At 40.5% G+C, this 23840-nt stretch overlaps 2 protein-coding genes across 26 annotated transcripts in view; both read left to right on the forward strand.

The window, feature by feature from the left end:
* Positions 1 to 7550, forward strand: part of LOC100522401 (WASH complex subunit 2A) — a 58697-nt gene extending 51147 nt beyond the window's left edge. For 4 of the 12 annotated variants that reach the window (XM_084996503.1, XM_003133111.7, XM_084996504.1 and 1 more), the window contains exons 26-31: positions 61 to 183; positions 1153 to 1215; positions 1572 to 1784; positions 3832 to 4449; positions 5244 to 5421; positions 7211 to 7550. In XM_084996503.1, the coding sequence (XP_084852629.1) occupies positions 61 to 183; positions 1153 to 1215; positions 1572 to 1784; positions 3832 to 4449; positions 5244 to 5421; positions 7211 to 7350 (1335 nt within the window). In that variant the 3' untranslated portion in view covers positions 7351 to 7550. The remainder of the gene's footprint in view (positions 1 to 60; positions 184 to 1152; positions 1216 to 1571; positions 1785 to 3831; positions 4450 to 5243; positions 5422 to 7210) is intronic. The other 8 variants (XM_084996506.1, XM_084996507.1, XM_084996508.1 and 5 more) reach the window with 2 other exon arrangements.
* A 3062-nt stretch (positions 7551 to 10612) lies between these two features.
* The window catches only part of ZFAND4 (zinc finger AN1-type containing 4), a 70464-nt gene continuing 57236 nt past the window's right edge, over positions 10613 to 23840 (forward strand). For 7 of the 14 annotated variants that reach the window (XR_014825492.1, XR_014825493.1, XM_084992576.1 and 4 more), the window contains exons 1-2: positions 10638 to 10744; positions 20120 to 20420. Coding sequence is in view for 10 of the 14 variants with exons in the window: in XM_084992576.1 (XP_084848702.1) it covers positions 20159 to 20420 (262 nt within the window). In the remaining 4 variants the exon portion in view is untranslated. Of the gene's footprint in view, positions 11022 to 20119; positions 20421 to 23840 lie in introns of all 14 variants that reach the window. The other 7 variants (XR_014825495.1, XR_014825494.1, XM_084992571.1 and 4 more) reach the window with 3 other exon arrangements.

The following is a 23840-nucleotide window of genomic DNA, read 5'->3' on the forward strand; positions in this document are numbered from 1 at the left end:
CTTTTTTCTTTAAAATTTCTAAGATACTTAACAAACTTTGAGTATTCTTTACTTTTGAAGGTACCAGAAAAGAAGAAGGTAGTGAAAAAAGATCATTCTGTTTCCTCTGTCAAGAACCAGAAACATCCCGAACCCTCTCAAGGTATCAAAGAAAAAGGCATGTGGAAATCGGAAACATCTCAGGTTAGGACTGATCTCTTTAAGGGCTTTCAGCTCTCGTTTGCATCCCAATACAGATTAACTTCACTGTGGAGACCCAGGGTCAGTCAGAGTTCTCTTAATTAAGGAGGAAAGCAATTAGGACTACCTCTCTTCATTTACTGTATTTTTCTTAACTCCTGCTCATCTGTCCTCTCCTCACTTCACATTCCAGTTCTACGAATGTGTATTTATCGTTATGATTTCTGGAGTGCCTACAAATTTGATTCCAAGATTGAGTTAAAGTAGGTTGGAACTCTTTCCACCAGAACCCCATTTCTCCCTTTGGGCTACCTTGGAGTAGGATTCCATTAGAATTAAATACAAATTACATCCAATTTCTTGCTTCCCTCTCTGTGTTATGTCTTTTGACATCATTGCTATTAGGCCTCCTTCCGCAACAGTCTTCTCTCTGCCCTCCTCCTGAGAATAAACCAGGCCTAGACATTGAGTTCTAGTTCTGGCTTAACAACTGTCCCTGGATTTCTCACTGGGGCCTCAGTGTTCTGAGCTGTGAAAATGAGGCACTAGGACTCGCACATCTCCAGTGACTCAGGTCTCAGCATCTTTTGCGTCTAGAACTAGTGCATTAGGTTGTGGGTGAGTTTCCATGTGCCCTGTAATGTTTGCTGTGGGATAACCAGCAGGGTGATTTTGCTAGCTGGTTAGGTTTGGGGTACGGTTCTTAGGAATCTTACTTGTGGTCTGTCTCCCGTTACTGCCTGTGTGGTCTTACAGCCTTCCACTTACACAGTGGATAAGGAGGCACAAATGAAATAATGTTAGTGAAATGATTTGAGGCCCTGGGAGAGATTTGAATGCTTTTCCCATTATAGAATTACAGAAAATGACAGCCTTGTTCCAGCACAGATTTATTTATAGACAAGAGTAATCCAAGAGACACTTCTCTTTCAGTTTCCCAATGGATTTTTAACTGAATGTAATTTCACACAGGACTCACCAGGTCCCGCTCCATTTAAAACCAAAGAGCCATCCTCTCGGATCTGGAAAATACAAGTAATTATAACATGTCTGGAATCTTCATTGCCTGCCTTGTGGCATCTATGAACTTTTTTGGGTTTTCCTTTTGTCAGCTGCTGCCAGGCATTTTCTCATCTCCTCCTCACCCTCTAGTTGTTGCTTCTTGTGTGCTGCGTCTGTAGCATCTCTTCTTTGGTCCCTGTGGTGGGCACAGGTGTATAACTTTCTGTTTTAATTCTAAGACTGGATCAGGAGACTTCCCTGCATTTCTCTTTCTCCTCTTGTATTATACATTATGTACACGGAGTCTTTCATCATGTGTCGCAGTAATAATAATAGACTGTTGTGTTTAAGAAAACATACAGAATAAGTTTCATTTTTCTTCTTTATAGGCAAATTTAGCCATTAACCCAGCAGCCTTGCTGCCTGCAGCAGCTTCCCAGACTTCTGGGATGAAGCCTGTTTTGCCAGAACTGGGTGTTCCTTCATCTGAACCCGGGAGGATCCAGAGTCTGGAAAGTATGCCCACTCTTCCTGGGAGTGGGGAGGCCGGCGTGAGTTTTGATCTTCCAGCTCAGGCAGACACCTTACACAGTGCGAACAAGGTGATGCATCCACCTTTGCCTGCTTTTTTTTTTTTTTAAACCAGAACAATTTGTATGTTTCTTCCAAGTTTATCACCTACCTACGCAAGGCTGACTCCAGTCCCTCAATTGAAGGAGGTGCCTTGTCTTTCCTTCCGTCTCCCTAGTTCTGTGTCCACCCCCACTGCCTGTGCTTGTTGCATTTACATTCTGCTCTCCTGCTCTCCTACACTATAAACAGGACAGCGGATCATGTCCTTAACCGTGTGCTTCCTCTGTTGTCTTCTTACTGCTCAAAGGAGGATGTTCAAGCTCCTTGGTTTGGAACTAAAACCTTTTACAGTCTGTGCTAACCAAAGCTTTCAGCCTAAATCCAGTCACACCAGGCTCTGTTTCCTGAACCTGCTGCCATCAGCCTGTGCTCCCTCCTTGTCAGGAATGCTCTTCCTCATCGACAGCTCTGCACAAACTTCACAGCTTCTGTGCTGTTTCCCCTCCTGCCCCTGTCCTGGGCTCCCTCCCTGAGGTCCCATGGCAGTGACGGTCCTGTCACACTGTTCCTGTGGACTTGTGCTGGATGGACTGTGAACTCCTTGAGGTTTTGCTTTTATTTTAGTTGGTTCTCTTTTTTCCTGTCCAGTTTTTCTTCTCCGAAAGGTCTTAGTTGTTCTCTGAGTAAGCAGCAGTACTTGGATACTCTGCAGATACATTCATTTCAAGTGTTGCCTGTTTTCCTTATGAAAAATAAAACATTCCTCCTTTTGTTTTTATATATATATATTTATTTTTATTTTTATTTTTTTTTTGTCTTTTTGTCTTTTCTAGGGCCGCACCCGCAGCATATGGAGGTTCCCAGGCTTGGGGTCTAATCGGAGCTCTAGCCACTGGCCTACGCCAGAGCCACAGCAACATGGGATCCAAGCCACATTTGCGACCTACACCACAGCTCATGGCACCACCGGATCCTTAACCCACTGAGTGAGGCCAGGGATCAAACCCACAACCTCATGGTTCCTAGTCGGATTCGTTTACCACTGAGCCATAACGGGAACTCCAATATATATATATCTATTTGTTAAGTTTAAGTTAGCTACTTTGTGAAATAATTTGTGAAATTTTCTTGAAATAGGCAAACACAAGTCAAGTACTTGGTCCAAAGTAGCATGTGCCTTTTTCTTCTTTTTTTTTTTAGTCTTTTTAGGGCCACACTTGTGGAATGTGGAAGTTCCCAGGCTAGGGGTCAAATCAGAGCTGCAGCTACCAGCCTATGCCATAGCAGTGCTGGATCCAAGCCACTTCTTCCATCTACACAATAGCTCATAGCAACGCTTAATCCTTAACCCACTGAGCAAGGCCATGGATTGAAGCCATGTCCTCATAGATTCTAGTTGGGTTCATTATAGCTTTGCCATGATGGGAATTCCCACATGTGCCTTGTTAAAACTATTTCATGGTATGTTTTGGAGAATATTACAAATATTCATTGTACATAATAAGTGACTCATGTTTTGAGGTTAAATTGAAAATTCTGATTCCTAAGCCACAATTTTTATGTGCAGTATTTAACATTTGGATTGAGTGTTTGTTTACCTGAAGAAAAAGAGCACCAAAGATCACCTCTCTTTATTGTCATATCTCTGTCTTCCTGGAGCCTGATTTTAGGCCAGCTCCCTAACCAGCAGTCCTTTGATTCTTTCTCTTTTTGAAAGATACCCAAATTTAAACTGAGGGCAGAGTAGGGGCCAGGGAGTGCTGGGGGATACAGGGCACCCACCTGCCTACTTTGCCGAGTTCCAGTAGCAGATGACGATTTCTGTATGAAATTGAACTGAGAGTACCCTCAAAAGACCCCAGAAAAAGGGAACAGTAAAGGATTAAGAGTGACTTAGTCTTGGAGTCCTAGGAGCTATTAAATACCTTCTGAAATCTTTAAGAAATAACCTCTCCTTTGTGTTAGATCATGTCTTGGTCATTGTGGACCAAACAGCCTTACAGCTGATTATTTGCTGTTAGCTTCGAGTTCCTTTTAAAAGTGATCAGATCAGCATGTGGTTTTTTGCCATTGCAGAGCCGGGTCAAAGTGAGAGGGAAGCGCAGACCACAGACACGTGCAGCTCGGCGGTTGGCTGCCCAGGAGTCTGGTGAGGCTGAGGACATGAGTATCCCCAGAGGATTTATTACACAATTGGCATCTGGCGCCATTTCCCCAGGTGGCCGTCAGCCACAGCCTGGAGCAGCAGGCAGAGAAGGCAGCTCTGAGGAGGCCTTGGCAGCTGCTGCTCCAACTTGGGCAAGTGGTCCTGTGCCTGGAGTGGACAGAAGCCCCTTTGCAAAACCTCTGGGGCAGCCTCGCGAGGATGACCTTTTTGATTCTGGAGATATCTTTTCCAAGGGTGTCACATCTCAGTCCACGGGCAGAAGAAAAGCCAAGGCGAAGGCAGCGGATAGCCCGGCGAACCTGGCAGGGGGAAGTAAGGAACGAAGCCCCATGTTTCCTGCTCTCAGTGAGGCAGGCAGTAATGATGATCTCTTTCAGTCCGTTAAACCAAAACCAACCAAAAAAGCAAATCCTTTCCCTCTCCTGGAAGATGAGGATGATCTCTTTACAGACCAGAAAGGCAAGAAGAATGAGTCAAAATCCAATGGTCAGCAGGATGTTACCTCAAAAGCACAAGATATTTTTGAGGTAATAGGACATAACAGTACACTTTTGTTCCTGGTTCTTTGTTAAGGAAAATACGTGATCGGCTCCTCTGAACCATAGATTTCAGTAAACCTGTTTTATTGCTGCCTGGTATCTACTCGCTTAGTAGGTGTAATTAGGTTCTCTTATTAGTGACACTGAAACTTATCCAAAAATGGTCTTCTGTTTTGTTTCTGGCCATAACCATTGGTACAAATCTTGCATTTTGTGGTTTTTATCAAGATGTTGCTGCAGTCATCATACATACAGTAGTATCTCTGCAGCTTGAGTGTTTAACCTCTGGTTCTGGGGGAAACAGGCCCTGGCTGAAGCTGATGACTTAACACAGGCAGTAAGGCCATCAGTGACACTCTCCGGGCAGATGTTTATTGAGCATCTGGGTACTAGAGGCTCAGGGAACTAGGACCAGAGCTCTCAGGGAAGGGAATCTGGTATAGCCAGGGCAGTGTATAAATGACCTTTTCAGGTAAGGTTAAGTGCCATAAAGAAGACAACCCAGGGCAGTGGGGCAGAGCCATGTGTTGAGGCGGGAGGTGCTCCTTCCCATAGGACTGGTGAGAAGGGTTCTGTGCAGAGCTTGCATTTGAGTGTGGACTAGAAGAATGAGAAGGACTGGGCCAGGCAGAGGTCTGGAGTAGCACATCCTAGGAGGAGGGGCAGGTCACATGGCTCTTCCAGAACACTGTGGAAGTTTGCATTTCTGTAACTTGTTGGAATTAGTATGTGTAGTATAGGGAAAATTAAAATTGTTTCGCTTGTTTTTTTTGGCTTACAAGGATGATATATTTGCTACAGAGGCAATTAAGCCTTCACAAAAAATAAGAGAGAAGGAAAGAACATTTGACTCCAACTTGTTTGATGATAATATTGATATCTTTGCTGACCTAACTGTAAAACCAAAAGAAAAGTCCAAAAAGAAGGTGGAAGCTAAGTCTATATTTGATGATGATATGGGTAAGTTTGGTTTTCTACACGATGTATTCATTACCGTTCAGTGATTTGATATTTCTCCTGCTATCTTTGTCTTAACTCATTCCTGGAAAATGCTCCCCAAGAGGGGTTTCCTTTGACCTGCTCTGTAATCCTGAGTTAGACCGAAGATGAATAAGTAAATGGACTGGTCATTTTGGTGAAACAAGATTTTGTTATGATAGACGTCAAGGAGTTCGAAGGAGCCCAGAGTTTGACTTTTAAGTCTAATTTAACTTTTATCTTAGTGTCCCCTTACCAATCATCTGGGAGAAATCTGAACAGTAATGCCATGAAAGTAGGGACAGAAACTACCCTACATGCTAAAACAGGCTGAGGTGGCTCCCTCGGCCTAATGTAGTTCTTGCTGGGGAGTGAGCATCAGTGGTTTAGAAATGGAGGGACAGTGCAGGAGGAGCGCAGGAATATACAGGAAATCAGGCTATGATGCAGACTTTGTATCTCTCCAAAGATCTGTGTTTATAAACATGCTCATTTTCCCTCCATGGTGTAACAGCTGCTTTACTAATGGGCAAGCCATAACCCTAAATGTAGAGCTTCTCATATGTCCTGTGTTGGCACATAGGACTTGGCCTGAGGCCACATGCACACCTCCTCCCTCCCCTCCCCTCCCCTCTTCTAGTCTAGGCCTTGGGGTTGACTGGGAGAAAGCTGATGCCACAAAGCTACACTGGTGCTACTCCCCAAGCAAGTGTGCTCTATCTCTACCTGCTTCCCGCCACAGGGTAGGAAGAGACTTTTCTTTGAAAAAAAAGTAATACATGTATGTTGCAATAGATTTATACTATTCAGAAAATGTCAAAAGTGGAAAGCAACCACTGGAGGTAACTATTATTGACAGTTTGATGTGTCCCCTTTCAGACATGGTGGTAGTAATATAGGTTTGCATACATGTTAAATATATACTTATTTTTTTCCAAAGTAAGACTATATGTGCCTGTTCTGCTCTTCCTTTTAGTCACAGTGTCTCCTATGTCAGCACATAGAGATCTGCTTCTTTGTTTTCAGTAGTTGTGTACAATTGCTTTGTATTTAGCCATTAGCCTGGTGAGGGAGATCTAGATTGTTTCTGTGTGTGTGTTTTTTTTTTTTAATTACAAATGATGCCATGGTCTTTAACATTTGTGTAGACATATCTTTATGTATACATGCTAAAATCTCTTTAAAATAGAGTCCCAGCAGGAAGATTCCTAGGTTAGTAACATTGCTGTGTAAGATGAGACATGGAACACAGGAGTCAGTGAAACGCTAAACACAAATACAGTCCTAAAGACTTAAATTCTTAGCATCGTGATGCCTAAAATAGCTACATTTATTCTGAAAGAGGGTGACCTGTGTTGTATTTCCCTTTGCTTATTTTTAGTGCCCTTTCCTTTTAAAATCCAGTGGGAAAAGAGTATAAAAATAAGTATAATGTCACAGATGGTAAAGCTAGGGCCTGGATTGCAGATACAGTTGTCCCCCTCCCCCTTTTCCTCCCCTGCATGTGCACACACACAGCTTTGTAACTGTGAAAATTATGCTCAGAGAGAAACTATAACTTTTATGTGATCATAAAACTTAGTAGCAGAGCCAGGACCAGAATCTAAGAGTGCTAGCTCTATCTTGGTGTTCTGGGGTATCCCACACTGTTACCAGACTTGAATCATTGGTGGTTTGTGTAGATGTGTCTTAAAAGCACCCATTTTCTTGCCTATTCAACAATTCTCTTTTCTTTTCTTTTTTCCTTTTTTTTTTAATTCCTTTTTTAAAGATGATATCTTCTCCTCTGGTATCCAGGCTAAGTCAACCAAACCAAAAAGTCGATCTTCACAGACAGTGCCTGAACCAAGATCTGAACAGAAGGTGTCCAACATATTTGATGATCCTTTGAACGCCTTTGGAGGCCAGTAGAGTATACAGGGTAGCCTTCAACCACATCCTTGAGTTAACGATGCTGTCTTATGTGCTTATTGTTAACTGAATTATAAAAAGCAAATACTGAAACAGCTAGGTCACATCTTATCCAACATACCTAGTATTTTTCTGTACTGGTTTTAATCATGCTTAATACTGCACAACAAAAATAAATGTTTCCCAGTGTTTTGTTATTATTTTTGGTTGTGGGTTTTTTCCTTTTTTTGAACTATATTTTGATTTAATTAACCTTGGTAGGGCCATAGTTTAGGGTCTATTAGAGAAGAAACCTATTTGTGCCTGTCATGGGTGGGCAGGGACTCCCAGAGGTAGCAAGTGCCAGACAGATGACCAGGCATCTTTCTTACTTGGATGGGCGCTCTAACTTAGAGCCTGGGCACTCCATAGAGGAAGAGGGTGAGAGACTGTGTACTTCAGGAGTCTTTGCAGTAGGAGAGAAGGTTTCCTCTCATTCCACTGAATTCTAAAAATGGCTCTACATGTCCACTAAAGCAAGGTTTGGCAAACTGTGGCCTTCTACTTTCTGTTTTTGAAAATAAAGTTTTATTGGAAGGCAACCATACTCATTCATTTACCTATTGTTTATGGCTGTTTTCACCCTACCTACAATGCCAGAGCTGAGTAGCTATGTCAGAGACTGGGTGGCTCACAAAGTCTAAGATATTTTCTTTGTGGCCCTTTGCAGAAAGAACTTGCTGATCTTTGCCCTAAGGCATTCATTTCCCTTCCTTGAGCTTTGCATTATTTTGTGAAAGAGGCAGAATGAACCCAGGTAATGGTAGGGAGAATTGCCGAGGACGTAAATGTCAGCTTCTAGAGCAGCACTGTTCCGTGGAACTCTGCCTTGGTGGGAATGTTCTATAGCTATTGTCCATTGTGGATGGCGGATCCCTCTTTTAGTCTGTTTTCCTGTGCTGTGCCATTAGTATTCAATCTGTAACCATGGCACAATCTTGTAAGCTGAACCAGGTGGCTTTGCCCATTATGAAGACACTAACTTCTTCCTTGAGTACTTTTAAGGTTGAATTGGGAATTTCTCATACTCAGAGATTTTTAAATAGCTCTCACAGATCAGCTGTTTGCCCTGCTCTGCTGTGAGAATGACCCAATTGCCTATTCCATTTGTCTCTTTTATTCATCTTCCTTCTGTTCCTTTGGTTACTTGTGTATAGCTTCCTGCTCTGAGTCTGAGCCCAGTGTGGGATGAGACTCAGCATTTGTTAAACATGTTTTTCTTTTGGATGGAGCAAATCTGCTGATCCATCGTTAGGATTGATTCCAGGGAATTCAGGAGACAATAGTGTTAGAAAATGTGCAAATTGCTATTTTGAGGGGCTTGAAAGGGGGAAGGAACTGAACACTCACTGGTCTGATGGTAGACCATTCACTTTTTTTTGTCTTTTGTACTTTTAGGGCTGCACCCGCAGCATATGGAGGTTCCCAGGCTAGGGGTCTAATTGGAGCTGTTGCTCCCTGCCCACGCCAGAGCCACAGCAATACCAGATCCGAGACACATCTGTGACCTACACCACAGCTCACAGCAATGCCGGATTCTTAACCCACTGAGCGAAGCCAGGGATCAAACCCGAACCCTCATGGTTTCTAGTTGAATTCGTTTCCACTGTGCCGTGACAAGAACTCCGACCATTCACTTTTTATGTTATTCAGTTTCTATTAGCAGATAGGAATTTCACAGATAACGCTAAAATCTGGAAGGAGAGTGGAATAGTGGAATAAGTTTGGATTTTTGTAATGAGACCTAGATTTAAATCTGGTTCTCCTACTTAGAGTGTAGGCAAATTGTTTTACCTTTCTTAGTTTTTATTTCCTCCTTTGTCAAGTAGGGGTTTTAGTAAAATCCCTTGCAGGATTATGAAGAGAATATGCAGAGATCCTTGTTAACTATCTGGCATTTGAAAAGTGGCACATGATGATGATGAGAATGAATGATTTGGACCAAGGTAACAGAGCTACCCAAGGTTTTAAGCTCATCTCCTTGACTCCAAAGCTCATCCTCTTAGTTTTCCCTGAGAGGGGAGGCAGGTTTAGAAATTAAGGCTTTAATTCAGTAAGATTCCTTCATCACAGGCACTGTTTTTGAGCTTAGTATACAATGATAATAGTCATATCTCTGTTCTCAGGGGACTCCATCTATTCAGTATTACAGTTTAAGAAGGAACCAGTGATGAGAGAGCCTGAAGTTGAGTGAAAACCCAGGGTCTCATAAGCCCCAGATTATGCTCAATAGTTAGTTGAATTGTGGAGATAAAATTGGTAGGTGGAATCTCTGAGGAGAGTCAGAAAAGGATAGAACGATGGATATAAGGTACTGGGGTTCATTCTAGATTGGTTCCTTGAAGTCACAAAAATGAGTAAAACTGCAGTGACAGGGAGATTCCTGTTCATGGTCAGATGAGTAATCCACCTAGTAAAATTGTAGGACAACAGAGTTGGAAAATCCTTAAGGTTTGGATTTAGAATACCCATGGGAAATGAAGAGAAAGAGAAGCAGCGAGGCTCCTTATCAGGCTGGAAGGTTTGTGTTATGTGTTTGTTACACCCAAGTTGAACAGCTTGGAAACTGGAGCCAAAAAAACCAAACAAACCCAAAAAACAACCCCCCCCCCAAAAAAAAAACCCCAAACAGGTGGCTGGGCATACCTGACGCTGGGATTTAACAGCCTGAGGTACCCACTCAATTTCAAATGGATGAGGAATAAATGAGTAAGACCTAGAGCTTGTTTGCTCTCGCTCTTCTTTCAACCAGGCATGGCAACGGCCTCATATTTCAGATGAGGTAGGCGAGGCCACAAACGTTAGGGGACAGTGAAGCGCAGGAAGGGTGCTCTGTTTAAAGCTGGCCGGCCCGGACTGCACCAGAAGTGCACTGGCTCTGAAAAGACCATCGACTGGGACTATCCCCCAGCACGTCAAGCACCTCCAGTCGAGCGCCTTAGGTTGGTCGCAGGGAAGAAAGGTACTGTCCACACCTCCTCCGGCCAGAGGCCAACTCCACCGTTCCCAGAAGCCGGGGCTACCGTTCTCCAGCCCGCCCGCTCCGGCCCTAGTTAGGTGGCCACTGCTGGTAATAAAGGATTAACATCCGGGCCTCTCCTAACCGACAACCACCACCGAACCCCGAGGGAGCCCCGGCTCCCGAGCAACCGCCGGCGTCGGGCAGCAGGGCCCCGCCCCCGCCCCTGCTGATTGGAGGGTGACGTGAGCGCCAGCGAGCGATTGGTACGTGGTGTCACAAAGAGGCGGGGGCGCGGCTGCGAAGCGTTGCTGGTGTGTGCCCGCCGCGGCATAGCTCGCGGGGGCCGCACCTCTCTATGGGCTTGCGGGCTGGCGAGTGAGTGGACGAGAGCAGGTGAGGGCAAGCGGGCGGGATGGGGAGGGCCGCGCTGTCGTCGCCAGCCTCCAGGCCGTGCCCCCTCCGCCGCGGCTGCCCGAGAGCTGCGCGGCGGGTCTCCTTCAGCCTCCACTTTCGATCCCTCAACGAGCGCGACGCGGGGTGCCCCGCCCCGCCCGGCAGGTGCTGCTCTCCAAGTCGCTGCTTCTGACGTGAAGCCTGAGCGCTGCCCTCCAGATCAGGCCCTTGCGTCTGGGTAGCTGGAGTTTATCCTGGAGGAGCACGGGCTGCGCAGGTGACTCCGTCCTCTACAAGTGTCTGTACATTGAAGGCTCGAGGAGGCGTTGGCTCCGAAGGATTTCCCAGGCCCAGTAGAAAATTGATTTCACAGTTTAGGGTATAGATGCATGATGTAGTGGATATAGTTCTGAAACTTGTACTTAAAACTTAGGGATATTTCCAGACATTAATAAAAAACAGTTCATTAAAAGATAGTATTTTTAAGGGCTGCATAACATGCTATAACTCTATGTTGGGGGGAGAGTTTATAAGAACTCCTCGTATATGGCTAATATTCTTTAGGATGGAGGATAAAGCTGATTCCAAGTTATTGAAATTACTGATTCAGCACTATTATTGCGTTACCTGCCTTTAACTTCCCTTTCATCTTTGGTGGTTGTGTTTTAAGAACTTTTTCAGAAGAGATAAGAGAAATGTTTGGGGAATTGATTTAGAAATGTATTTGATGGCATTACTTTTAGTGTTTTTTTTTTTTTTAATTATTGGTAAAAATTCTGCAGGCACTTTTTTCTCTGCCTTCTCCCTTTTCTCTTCCTCTTCTAGTTTTTCGCTGTCCTTCTATCATTTCCCATCCTGTTTTTGAGTCTTCATTGCCCCTTGTTTTTCAACATCATAGAGTTCCATAATGTGCTCAGTCAAGACTGATCACACACAGCTTTCAGAAGTTGTCCATGGACCCCATTTTTAATACTGGCTAGGTCTTTGATCTGATGGAACTTCCATTTGCTTCTCTGCCATCATCTAGTCCTCTAGTATGGGTTAATCAAAATTCAAATCTTTATTTTTGTCCTCTGTTACAGTAATTTCTCCTGCTGAGAGGTATAATTATTTCCTAGAGGCATTCATTTCAGTTTTGCTTCTTTTTGGATATTGGAAATTACTCAATTAATTAGGGCCCAAATTTATGGTGAATGTTACATTGCAATTGGTGCTGTGCTATTTTTTCTTTTAGCCCATGATTACTTTATCCATTCTCATTACTGATGAAGGACTTGCAAATCTGTCTTTATGTTACCTTCTGCCACTACTTGTTTATAATGTTCAGGGTATTGCTATGGAAAAGTACTGAGGTAAAAGAAGTGCTACTTATAACTTCTGTCTCTAAATTCCTTGGGCAGAACTGATCACCCAGGCCTTTATTTCTGTAACGTTCACTTCAGCATTCCTGACCCCAGACCTCTTACTACGGGAATTGGAATCCACATAGATCTTTTACTGTGTGGATTGGAATGCTGCTGCCTTTAAGGGATTCCAGACATTGATAATTCTGTAATACATTCTTATTTACTATAGCATGATAAGTATGTTCTTAAAAATCCACATGTTATCCAAAACCATATTATAAAATCAGTCATTTCAGTATGATTGAAAAAGGAGTTAAGGGTTAACTTCATACAGTCATTATTCCTACAGGTATTTCAATGTATTAAAGATATGAGGGTAGTTCCTTTGTGGAGCAGAGGGTTAAGGATCTGGCTCTGTCACTGTAGTGGCTTGGGTTGCTGCTGTGGCATGGGTTTGATCCCTGGCCTGGGAGCTTTCATATGTGTGGGCACAGCCAAAAAAAAAAGATCTAAGAAACAAACCCTGAGCAATACAGCCACTTATTTGTCTTTCACTTAAAAGTACGGTTTTTTACCACTATCACTAGAAAAACTGTTAGCACATTACTTTGTTATTATATTTGTTATCATTATAATTAAAAAAAAATTTTTTGCTTCATAAGGGACCACACCCATGGCATATGGAGGTTCCCAGGCTAGGGGTCAAATCGGAGCTACAGCTGCTGGCCTACGCTGCAGCCACAGCAACGTGGGAACCGAGCCACATCTGTGACCTACACCACAGTTCATGGCAATACCTGATCCTTAACCCACTGAGCAAGGCCAGCGATCGAACCCACAACCTCATGGTTGCTAGCTGGATTCGAACCCACAACCTCATGGTTACTAGTTGGATTCATTTCTGCTGTGCCACAATGGGAACTCCTTGTTATCATTATTTTGATAAAAAGTATGACAACACTCAGAGCAGCTGTGCTGCCAGTAACAGCTTTTCTTCCTGTGATGCCGTCTCTTCAGGACGCATAATGAAATTCAGGGTCCCTACTTAATTAATTATACTTCCAATTAGTGTTATAAAAATTAACCATAGCCAAGATCTCTGTACATGTATGTCATGAGTCGGTAAACTTTGGTGGAGTTTGGAGTGAATGATAAAATGGTTCCATTGGGAAACCAACATTCTTCCAAACCAACTTTAGTAGCATAACTAAACATTTCTTCATTTCTAAAACAAGGGTAATACCCAAACCTGTCTCACAAGTTTCTTCCTAGTATCAGTTGAGAGAGAATATTTATTTACTCTTTCACTGAACAAACCTTTAATGAGTACCTGTATATACTGTGCTAGGTGATGGGATGGTAATCAGATGTTGCCCTTCCTTAAGGAGCTTACAGTTTAGTAAAGAAAGCCATATAAAAAATGAAATTGATTGTAATGGCTAAATGCATAATGGGTGCCAGGGTGCAAATGAGCATAGCCATAAAAGGCTTTGTGGAATAGTTGCTATTTGAGCTGAGTCTTGAAAGATGATTAGGTGCTCACCTGATAGCTAAGTGTGGGAATGGTGGTCCTACGTAGCACAAAGCAGGAGCAATGACATAAAGGCTCATGTGTTCTGAAGCTACAGGTGCAAATTATCAGAGGATAGAAGCACCAGAAATGTTGTAGGAAGAGGTGATAAATAAAATGGGGCTGGAAGGTGAGGTGCATGACTTTAGGAGCCTTTCTAATGAGTCTGAATTTTATTCTGTAGATAGTGGAAGCCGTTGTGGGTGGTTGAGCTAAGAAATAACATGATCAGTTCTATGTTTTGAAAAGATAACTAACTGTGTTCCACATTAGGGAAATGCAAATTAAAACAATAAGATTCTACTGCATTCCCATTAGAATGGTCAAAACTCAGAACACTGACAACATCAAATGCTGGCAAGGATGTGGAACAATAAGAGCTTTTATTTATTGCTGGTGGGAATGCAAAATAGAACAACTACTTTGGAAAACACTTCTGCAGTTTCTTACAAAACTGAACATATTCTTACTATAGATCCAGGAATTTTGCTCATTGTCGTTTACCCCCAAGGAGTTGAAAACACATCCACACAAAAACCTGCATGTGGATGTTTATAGTGGCTTTATTCATAATTGCCCAAACTTATAATCAACCAAGATGTGTTCTTCAGTAGGTGAATGGATAAACTGTGGTACATTCAGACATTGGAATATTATTTAGTGCTTTAAAGAAATGAGCTGGGAGTTTCCATCATGGCTCAGTGGTTAACAAACCTGACTAGTATCCCTGAGGACGTGGGTTTGATCCCTGGCCTCAGTCAGTAGGTTAAGGATCTGGCATTGCTGTGAGCTGTGGTGTAGGTGGCAGATGAAGCTTGGATCTGGCATTGCTGTGGCTGAGGTGTAGACTGGCAGCTACAACTCCAATTCAACCCCTAGCCTGGAAACCTCTATAAGCCGCGGGTGCAGCCCTAAAAAGACAAAAAAAAAAAAGGAGCTGTATCAATCCATGAAAATATATGCAATAAATATAAATGCATATTACTAAATGAAAGAAGCCAATCTGAAAAGGCTTGTGATATACATGATATATATATGATTCCAACCATATGGCGTTCTGTAAAAAACTGTGGGGATGATAAAAAGATCAGTAGTTGCCAGGAATTGGGGGTACAGAGGAATGAATAGGCAAAGGACAGCGGATTTGTAGGGCAGTAAAACTAGTCTGTGATAACTATAATGGTGGGCACATGTTATTATTCATTTGTGAATATCAGTAGAATGTACACCACCAATAATGAACCCTAAAGTAAACGATGGACTTTGGGTGATAATGATGTGTCCATGTAGGTTCGTCAACAGTAATAAATATACCACTCTGGGAGAGGCTGTGTATGTGTGGAGGCAGGCAGTGTTTGGGAACTCTACTTGCTGCTCAACTTTGCTGTGAACCTAAAACTGCTCTAAAAAATAGTCTGTTTAAAAGGCAAAAAATTCCAGGCTTTAGACTTAGATTTATTTTCCTCATTTAGTCTGAATTTATGGTTTCTTTGCAATACATTCTAAAGTCAAATATGAAATAATTTTAGAACTTTTTGTGACCTCTCTCTCTCCTTGAACAGAATTGAGAGTAAAATAATTTCTGACCTATGTGATATGATGTCCTAATCCACTTTTCATTAAACTTTCTTCTTTAACAAAAAATGTTAGCATCATAGAGAATGGATCAGAAGAGTGATGTCAGGAGTCAAAGATTATATCTAGGCTATCATAATTGCTCATTTGAGAGCTAATGATTGTGTGAATTAATCCTAATGAGTGTGACAGATTATAGAAATATTAAATTGTACTATTAGATTTGATCACTTCTGGATACCTTGGGGATGGAGGAAAAGTCTAAAGTGTTCCTAGATTTCTAGCTTGAGTGACTATGTTAATAGCGGCACAGTTTACCGAGATGAAGACTGTAGGACAGAAGGGGTTTGTAGGAAAGATAATTGGTTTCGGATACATTGGATTTCAGGTGTCTGTCCAGAATCCATATTTTAGATGCCTGTGTAAATCATGTCTGTACAATGGAGATGTAGGTTATTAGTCAAACCACAATTCAAAAATAACTCCTTTAAACACATTGTTATGAAAATTGCAGTGACTTCAGCTCGAATCCTTTGGCAAAAAAAAAGTAAAAAATGTATTACCCATTTTTCTTCTTGACTCCTGCACTTCCCTACTGTTCATGTTCATGTATCTAGTCTTAGGAATATTCTTTTCCCACTCTGAGGCTTTACTCACTCTGAAATACTTTCAAGAATTTACTTACGTTTGGGGATTACTCCCCACCTTATTTAATGAGATTGATATTACCTTGATATTATGCCAGACAAAGGCATATAAAGAAAATGAGATCACTATCTTTTATGGATAAAAAAATTTTCAAAAGTATTAACAAACCAAATCTAGCAACATATATACAGGATTACATAACATATAAAATATATATATCCCAATAATGCAAGGTTGGTTCAACATATTTAAAAAAATCAGTCTTTGTAATACACCATATTAATAGAATAAGAGACCAAAACCACTATCATTTCATTAGACACTGGGAAGAGAAGCATTTGATGAAACCCAACACCATGATTAAAAAATAAAAGACACTTAAACAAAGTAAGGATAGAAGGGAACATTCTCAATCTGATTATCTATGAAAACCGCACAGCTAAAATCATACCTCATGGTGAGAGACTGAGTGCTTTTCCCCACAGTTAGGAAAACATCGAGAATGCTTGCTCTCACCACTTTTATTCAACCTTGTATTGTAAATTCTAGGCAGGGTGATTAGGTAAGAAAAGGAGGTAAAGGGCATCTAGATTAAAAAGGAAGTAAAAATTTCAGTTTGCTGATGACATGATTTTATCTGTGGATAATCCTAAGGAATTCACTAAAAAATCCAGCAGAACTAGTGAAGTTCAGCAGGGTTCCAGTGTATAAGACCAATATATTAAAATCAATTGTATTTCTGTACACTAGCAATGAACAATCTGACAATGAAACTGAGAAAAATTTCATATATAGTGGCATAAAAAAGAACAAAATCCATAGGAATATATATATTTTTAAATCCCAAACTTCTAATCTAAAAACTATAAAATATTATTTAAAGCAATGAGAGAAGTTATAAAAACTGAAAGACAATCACATGTTGATGGATTAGAAGACTTAATTTTATCAAGATGGTAACTCTCCAAATTAATCTTCAGACTCAACATAATCTTTATCAAAATCCCAATTGGTGCTTTTGCAAAACAGACAAACTGATCCTATAATTCATAATGAAATTTAAAAGACCCAGAGTAGCCAACAATCTTGAAAGAGAAAAACAGATTAGAAGACTTACATTTCCTGATTTCAGAATTTACTACAAAGCTAACAAGACATACTGGCATAGGATAGACATATAGATAAGTGGAACAGAATTGAGGGACTGGAAGTAAACCTTCACATTTATGGTCACTCGGTTTCAACAGAAGCACTAAGACAATTCAGTGGAGATAAAATAGTCTTTCTAGCAAATGGTGGTGAGACATCTGTTAATTTAGTAAATTATAAAAGAATTGCAAAAGAATAGAGCTGGGTCACTATTTCACAATATCCACAGAAATAAATTCAAAATAGACTATCTACCTAAATGTAAGGGCAAAAACTACACAATATGTACAAAAATATGTACAAGTAAATGTTCATTATCTTGAATTAGTCAAAGCTTTACAAATATAACACCAAAAGCATAAGCAACAAAAGAAAAATAGCCAAAGTGGGCTTCATTAAAATTGAAAATTTTTGTGCTTCAAGGGCCCACCATCAAGAAAATTAAAAGACAACCCACAAAATTAGAAAAAATATTTGTGAATCATAGCCGTTAAAAGGTTTGTATTGGGAAAGCATTAGAAAAATTAACTCATTGGCCAAAGGATCTGAATGGACTTTCTGAATAGTCATTTTTGTAATGAAGGTGTAGAAATGGCCAATAAGTACACAAAAAGATGCTCAGCAGTTCCTGTTGTGGCTCAGCAGGTTACAAACACAACTGGAATCTATGAGGATGCAGTTTCAATCCCTGGCTTTGCTCAGTGGGTTAAGGATCTGGCGTTGTCATGAGCTGTGGTATAGGTTACAGATGCAGCTTGGATCTCATGTTGCTATGGCTGTGCATAGGCCAACAGCTGCAGCTCCGATTTGACCCCTAGCTTGGGAACTTCCATATGCCTCGGGTGCTGCCCTAAAAAGCCTTTTTTTTTGGCGCTGCACCTTCAGCATGAGGAAGTTCCCAGGCTAGGGGTTGAATCAGAGCTGCAACTGCTGGCCTACACCACAGCCACAGCAACACCAGATCTTTTACTCACTGAGTGAAACCAGGGATCAAACCCGGATCCTCATGAATCCTAGTCGGGTTTCTTGACCTCTGAGCCACAAAGGAAACTCCCTTAACATCTTTAATCATTAAGAAAAACCTAATCACAACTACAGTGACACACTACTTGGTACCCAGTAGGATGGCTTTAATCAAAAGACGTACTGGCAAGGTGGTGAAGAAATCCAAACCCTTGTTCACTATTGGTTGGAATGTAAAATTGTTCAGACCACTTTTGAAAATAGTGTCGTAGTCCCACAGATTGTTAAACATGGGATTACCACAGAACCGTTCCACTCCTAGATATATATGAAATAGAAAGGAAAACATACATCTATACACAAATTTGTAATTGAATGTTCTTATAGCATTATTCATAATAGCCAAAAATGGAAACAAACCAGAGTGCTCATCAACTGATGACTGGATAAATAACATGAAGAATTCATACAGTGGATATTTTCATTCAGTGATGAAAAAGAATGAAATAATGATACACCCTAGAATGTAGATGAACTTTGAAAACGTGCTAAATGAGGGAGTTCCCGTCGTGGTGCAGTGGTTAACGAATCCGATTGGGAACCATGAGGCTGTGGGTTCGATCCCTGGCCTTGCTCAGTGGGTTAAGGATCTGGTGTTGCTGCGAGGTGTGGTGTAGGTTGCAGATTCGGCTTGGATCCCGCATTGCTGTGGCTCTGGCGTAGGCTGGCATCTACAGCTCTGATTGGACCCCTAGCCTGGGAACCTCCATATGCCTCAGGAAGCGGCCCTAGAAAAGGCAAAAAGACAAAAAAAAAAACAAAAAAAAAACAAAAAAAAACACAAAACAACCAAAAAACGTGCTAAATGAAAGAAGCCAGTTACAAAAGATTACATGTTGTATCATTCTACTTATGTGACTTGTCCACAAAATGCAAAATTGTGGTCAGGAAGTAGATTAGTGATTGCCTAGGGCTGAAAGGGAATGGGAGAATTTAGATGTGTATCTAAAGAGTATGGGGTTCCTTTTTGGGTTGATGAAAATGTTCTAAAAATGACTATGATGATGATGAAAATGTTCTAAAAATGGCCTTGAATGACTATATACCATTTCCTGAACATACTAAAAATTAGTAAATTTTATGGTGTTTTCTTGTGGGACAGCTAGTTAAGGATCCCACGCTGTCAGCGCAGTGGCTTGGGTTGCTGCCGTGGTGCAGGTTGGATACATGGCCTGGGAACTTCCACATGCCACAGACACAGCCAAAAAAGGAAAAAAAAAAAAAAGCTAGTAAAGTTTAAACTTTAAATGGGTGAATTTTATGTTATGTAAATTATATCTCAATAAAGCTATTAAAAAGATTTACCTGCCTCTCCAGGAAGAAGGTGTATGCATCATTTGTCTGTTTAGTTTAAGACTGTCCCCATTTATAGAGTTTTCACTGATTAGTAGCAATTTATCAATTTGATTATTCCTATTCTCCTAATTATACACTTGTAATTTATCTTAGTACTTCTGTTGGTTGTGTTTGCCACTCATATTCATTAGCCATTGTATGTTTGTGTGTAGAGATTATGTCTAATGTCTGTCACCAACTTCAGTCTCATCTCAGCTATATTGGTAGACAACCTGGAATTGTTTAGTGAGTTGAGTCCTACTTTAAGGAACATATTAAAGGTGATTGCTATTCTTTTTATTTGGCGTGACTCAAATGTGCAGTGGCTATAACATAACTTTGGATATTAAAACATAATTTACGTGTTTTAGGAAAGAATGTACATAACTTTTTCAAAGCCTTGCAAGTACATACCTGCATGTTGAGTTCATTCGTTTGAATATCACTAACAACAGAAAAAATTTATTGTTGAGCATGTGGTATATGTGTGTGCTGAGCTCCAGTAAGATACAGAAAAGTATCGCAAATATACCAGTTCTTAATAATCTGACAGTCCAGTTGGGAGAGTGGTTTCAGAGACAAATGTGAAAAGTTTCGGATTAGACATAATAAGCACTAAAATGAATTCAGTGCTGTCTGGAAGACTGGTATGGGCCAGTGTTCAGAAAATCTTTACGGAGGAATGAGACTTTCAGATGGACATGTTAAAAATTTATTCTTGTTTTTTAGGTTCAATACTCAAAACATGAACAACGATATATATTACCAATGTTCAAAGCTGATTTGGCTAGAACTGGAATACAGTTGCCTGCAACATATTCCAGAGGAATTAGAAAAGTCAAAATAATGGATAACAGAAAAGATCCTCCATTCTTCAATGAAGATAATGTGGGACCATTTTACTACAAACTTCCTTTCTATGATACCATGGAGCTCTTCATTGAAACATTGACTGGAACATGTTTTGAGCTGAGAGTTTCACCCTTTGAAGCTATTATTTATGTGAAAGCAAAAATTCAAAGATTGGAAGGTACTAGTCTTTCTTTATTTTAGAATATGAGAATTAAATTTGCTCAAGAGTGTATATATAATAACTGCTTATTTTTTCTGTTGGACACATGTTAAACATATATGGAATTAGAATTAAACCCCTATATGCCCCCTACTCAGCTTCGACAGTTATCAATTCATGAACTATCTTATTTCCATTCCTGCATTTCCCCCACCCTTTTCCCTTTCTATCAGATTCTTTTGAAGAAAATCTCTAGCATTATGTTAATGTTTGGAATAATATTTTAAAACAATTTTTCAACAGGTTATGATGATGTGCAAATTCTGCCGTAACTATCTTGTAATTGTTTTTAGTGGGAAGTAATAATTGAATTCCCTTTTAGTGACCTTGTTTACTTTTTACAATGTTTTGTGAATACTTTTTTAACGTGGAGACTTTTGAGAAGTTTTTGGCTTTCATTTACATAATTTGAGGTTTCCTCAATATAGCAAGGGTACTGAATATTGTGTAATATCTCTCTTGTGGTTTGTATATTTGTGATGAGTGTTATAAATTACTTTGTGTTAAAATTAGTCTTTTTCTCTGTAGTTGGCAGATTTCTGAAACAGGTATTTGCCATTTATAGTTGCTAAAATTTAGTAAGGGCTATAAAATGAAATTGCCTTATAAGAATAAATGGATCTTTGCCTTTTGAGCCAGCTGAAACTTATTTTCAATATAAACAAGCTGCCTTCCAGCCCAGTTTAAATTCAGAATTAGAGAAGGATGAGGGGAGTTGGAATATTTTTGTCTTTGTAAAATCAAGGATCCTGGAAACTGAGCTTCTGAGTATTTGCTATTCCTCCAAAAACTAACTTCTGTTGATGTTAATGGCCAGCTGAGTCCAATAACCGCATTAGAACATCCATTAATGGCACATGAAGCTTTTGTCCCCCCAAATGATTTGGTGAGATGACCTTGTTCTCCTTTTTTATTTGTATGTAGTCACCTTCTCATCGTGTTCTCACATGGCTGTGTTTTATAAGGGTACTGATCCCACCATACATGAGCCTCACCCTCATGTCATTGTCTAAACCTAATTATTTCCCCAAATCCCCATCTCTGAATACCGACACACTAGGGGTTGGGATTTCAAGCTATAAATTTTGAGGGAGACACAGTTCAGTCCATAACACCTACCACTAGTAGTTACTAGATCTTTTTTTTTCTTTTAATTTTTTTTAAGGTCGCTAGATCTTAATTCCTATTCCCATTCCTCATCCTTATAGCCCTCATCCCTCTTTCCCTCCTATTCTCCATGCTTTCTTATAACTTCTTGCAGCCCGTGGACAGGCACGGTCATTCTCTCTTCAGGAGACTTCATAAACGCATCCTTCAGGAAAAATTAAATCAGTTTTAATCCTTTGCTAGGTGATCTCTGTTTCTACCCTGGAAGATGTTTGGGGATAACATGGGTAAGAATCTCCAGGTTAGGAAGATGTAGAGTAGGTAGGATAGGAAGGCAGAGGTGACACTGTGCTCAGTTTAATCCTCCAGAGAAATGATTGGTCTGCCAGACTGCTTTTCCTTTTGGCTAACTTTTGAGAAGTTGGGAACTAGAGTGTAGTGGGTAATAGGAGGATAGATGGAAGGGACTGTAGAGAAGAGATCAAAGGAGTGGGCTAGATTAGGATTGATGAGCAAGAAAGGAGCAGTATCTATAAGGGGACTTTAAATGGGCCTTGAAGGGACAGGAGCTCTGAAGCCAGACTGCCTGATTTCAGATTACCAACTCAGTAAATAACTTCTGTTTACCTCAGCAGTGCTAACTTAAAATGGGAATAATAATAGTACCTATTTTAGGAGTTCCCTTCATGGCACAGGGGAAACAAATCCAATTAGGAGGCATGAAGTTGCAGGTTCCATCCCTGGCCTTGCTCAGTGGGTTAAGGATCCCGCATTGCCGTGAGCGATGGTGTAGATCGCAATGTGGCTCAGATTTGGCATTGCTCTGGCTGTGGTGTAGGCCTGCAGCTATAGCTCCTAGCCTGGGAACCTCCATATGCTGTGGGTGTGGCCCTAAAAAGACAAAAAAAAAAAAAGTACCTATTTCAAAGATTTGTTCTTGGGATTAAATGAATTAATAAATGAAAAGTGTTTAGTAGAGCATCTGTCGTCTTTGTCAAGGGAAAATGCTTAATCTGTGGAGATAATGTAATAAGTACCCAAGAATGTAAGAGCTATGCCCTTGGAAGCAGATGTAATTTCTCTCTCTTGAGTTTGTAGAGATGGCAAATGCTTTCTTTGGAGGTTATCATCACCTAGAGCACTGGTCTGCAAAGAAGAGTACATAGTACTCAGAGGATAGGAAAATTAGTCCAGTGGAATTTGGAAAGAAAAAATGTGCCAAGAAATGTAAGGAATTATTGTCTATTGGTTCTTTATAGCCACTACAGCTGTAACCGGAACCACAGCAATGGTAACACCGGATTCTTACCTTCTGAGCCATAAGAGAACTCCTTAACTTACTTTTCAATGTAACCATTTATGATTTAAAATTTCTTTCTAAGAACTGTTAACTAAATCCTACAAGGTTTTTCTCAAATTGAATTTTATTAAATTCTAAGTGTTCATTTTGCCAAAAATATTAATTTTATTTTATTTTTTCATGGCTTTATCTATGGCATATTTCGAGGTTCCCTGGCCAGGGGTTGAGTCTGAGCCACCGCTGCAACCTATGCTTCAGCTGTGACAACACCAGATCCTTTAACACCCTGCACCCAGCTGGGGATCAAACCCACATCTCTGCAGTGACCCAAGCTGCTTTAGTTGGATTCTTAACCCAGTATGCCGCAGCAGGAATTCCTATTTTATTGTTTAAGAAATTATAATAGGGCCTCTGCAACCACAGTTGTATATAAGATTATATAGATTTGATCACCTTGTGTAATTTATATATACTTCCAATATTCTGACAAATGATATTGAACATGTTTTCATTTGTCTTCAAGATCTAGCAAACTCTTTTATTCCATTTTTAAATGAAGATATAATTTACATATTGTAAAAATTCACAATTTTTTGTTTTCTAGGACTGCGATAACAGAGCACCCCAAACTGAGTGGTTTAAAGAGCAAAAATTTATTATCTCACAGTTTTAGAGGCTGAAAGTCCAAGATCAAGGTGTTGGCATTATTAGTTCCTTCTGAGAGCTCCTAGAGAAAATCTGTACTGTGCCTTTTGCCCAGCTTCTGGTGGTTTCCTGGCAGTCTTTCCTGTTCCTGAGCTTGTGTTGGATTAGGGCCCTCCCTAATGACTTCATTTTAACTTGATTGTATTTGTAAAGACCTAATCTCCAAATGAGGTCAGATGCTGAGGTACTAAGGGTTAGGACTTAAACATATGAACTCCTAGGGGAACACAATTCAACCCATAACTAGTATATAGTTCTATCATTAT

This window comes from Sus scrofa, chromosome 14 (genome assembly GCF_054392235.1).
Source record: "Sus scrofa isolate SSC_HxYL_T2T_F1_AM1 chromosome 14, Sscrofa_HxYL_maternal_Yorkshire_Landrace_v2.0, whole genome shotgun sequence".
Classification (NCBI taxonomy): Eukaryota; Metazoa; Chordata; class Mammalia; order Artiodactyla; family Suidae; genus Sus; species Sus scrofa.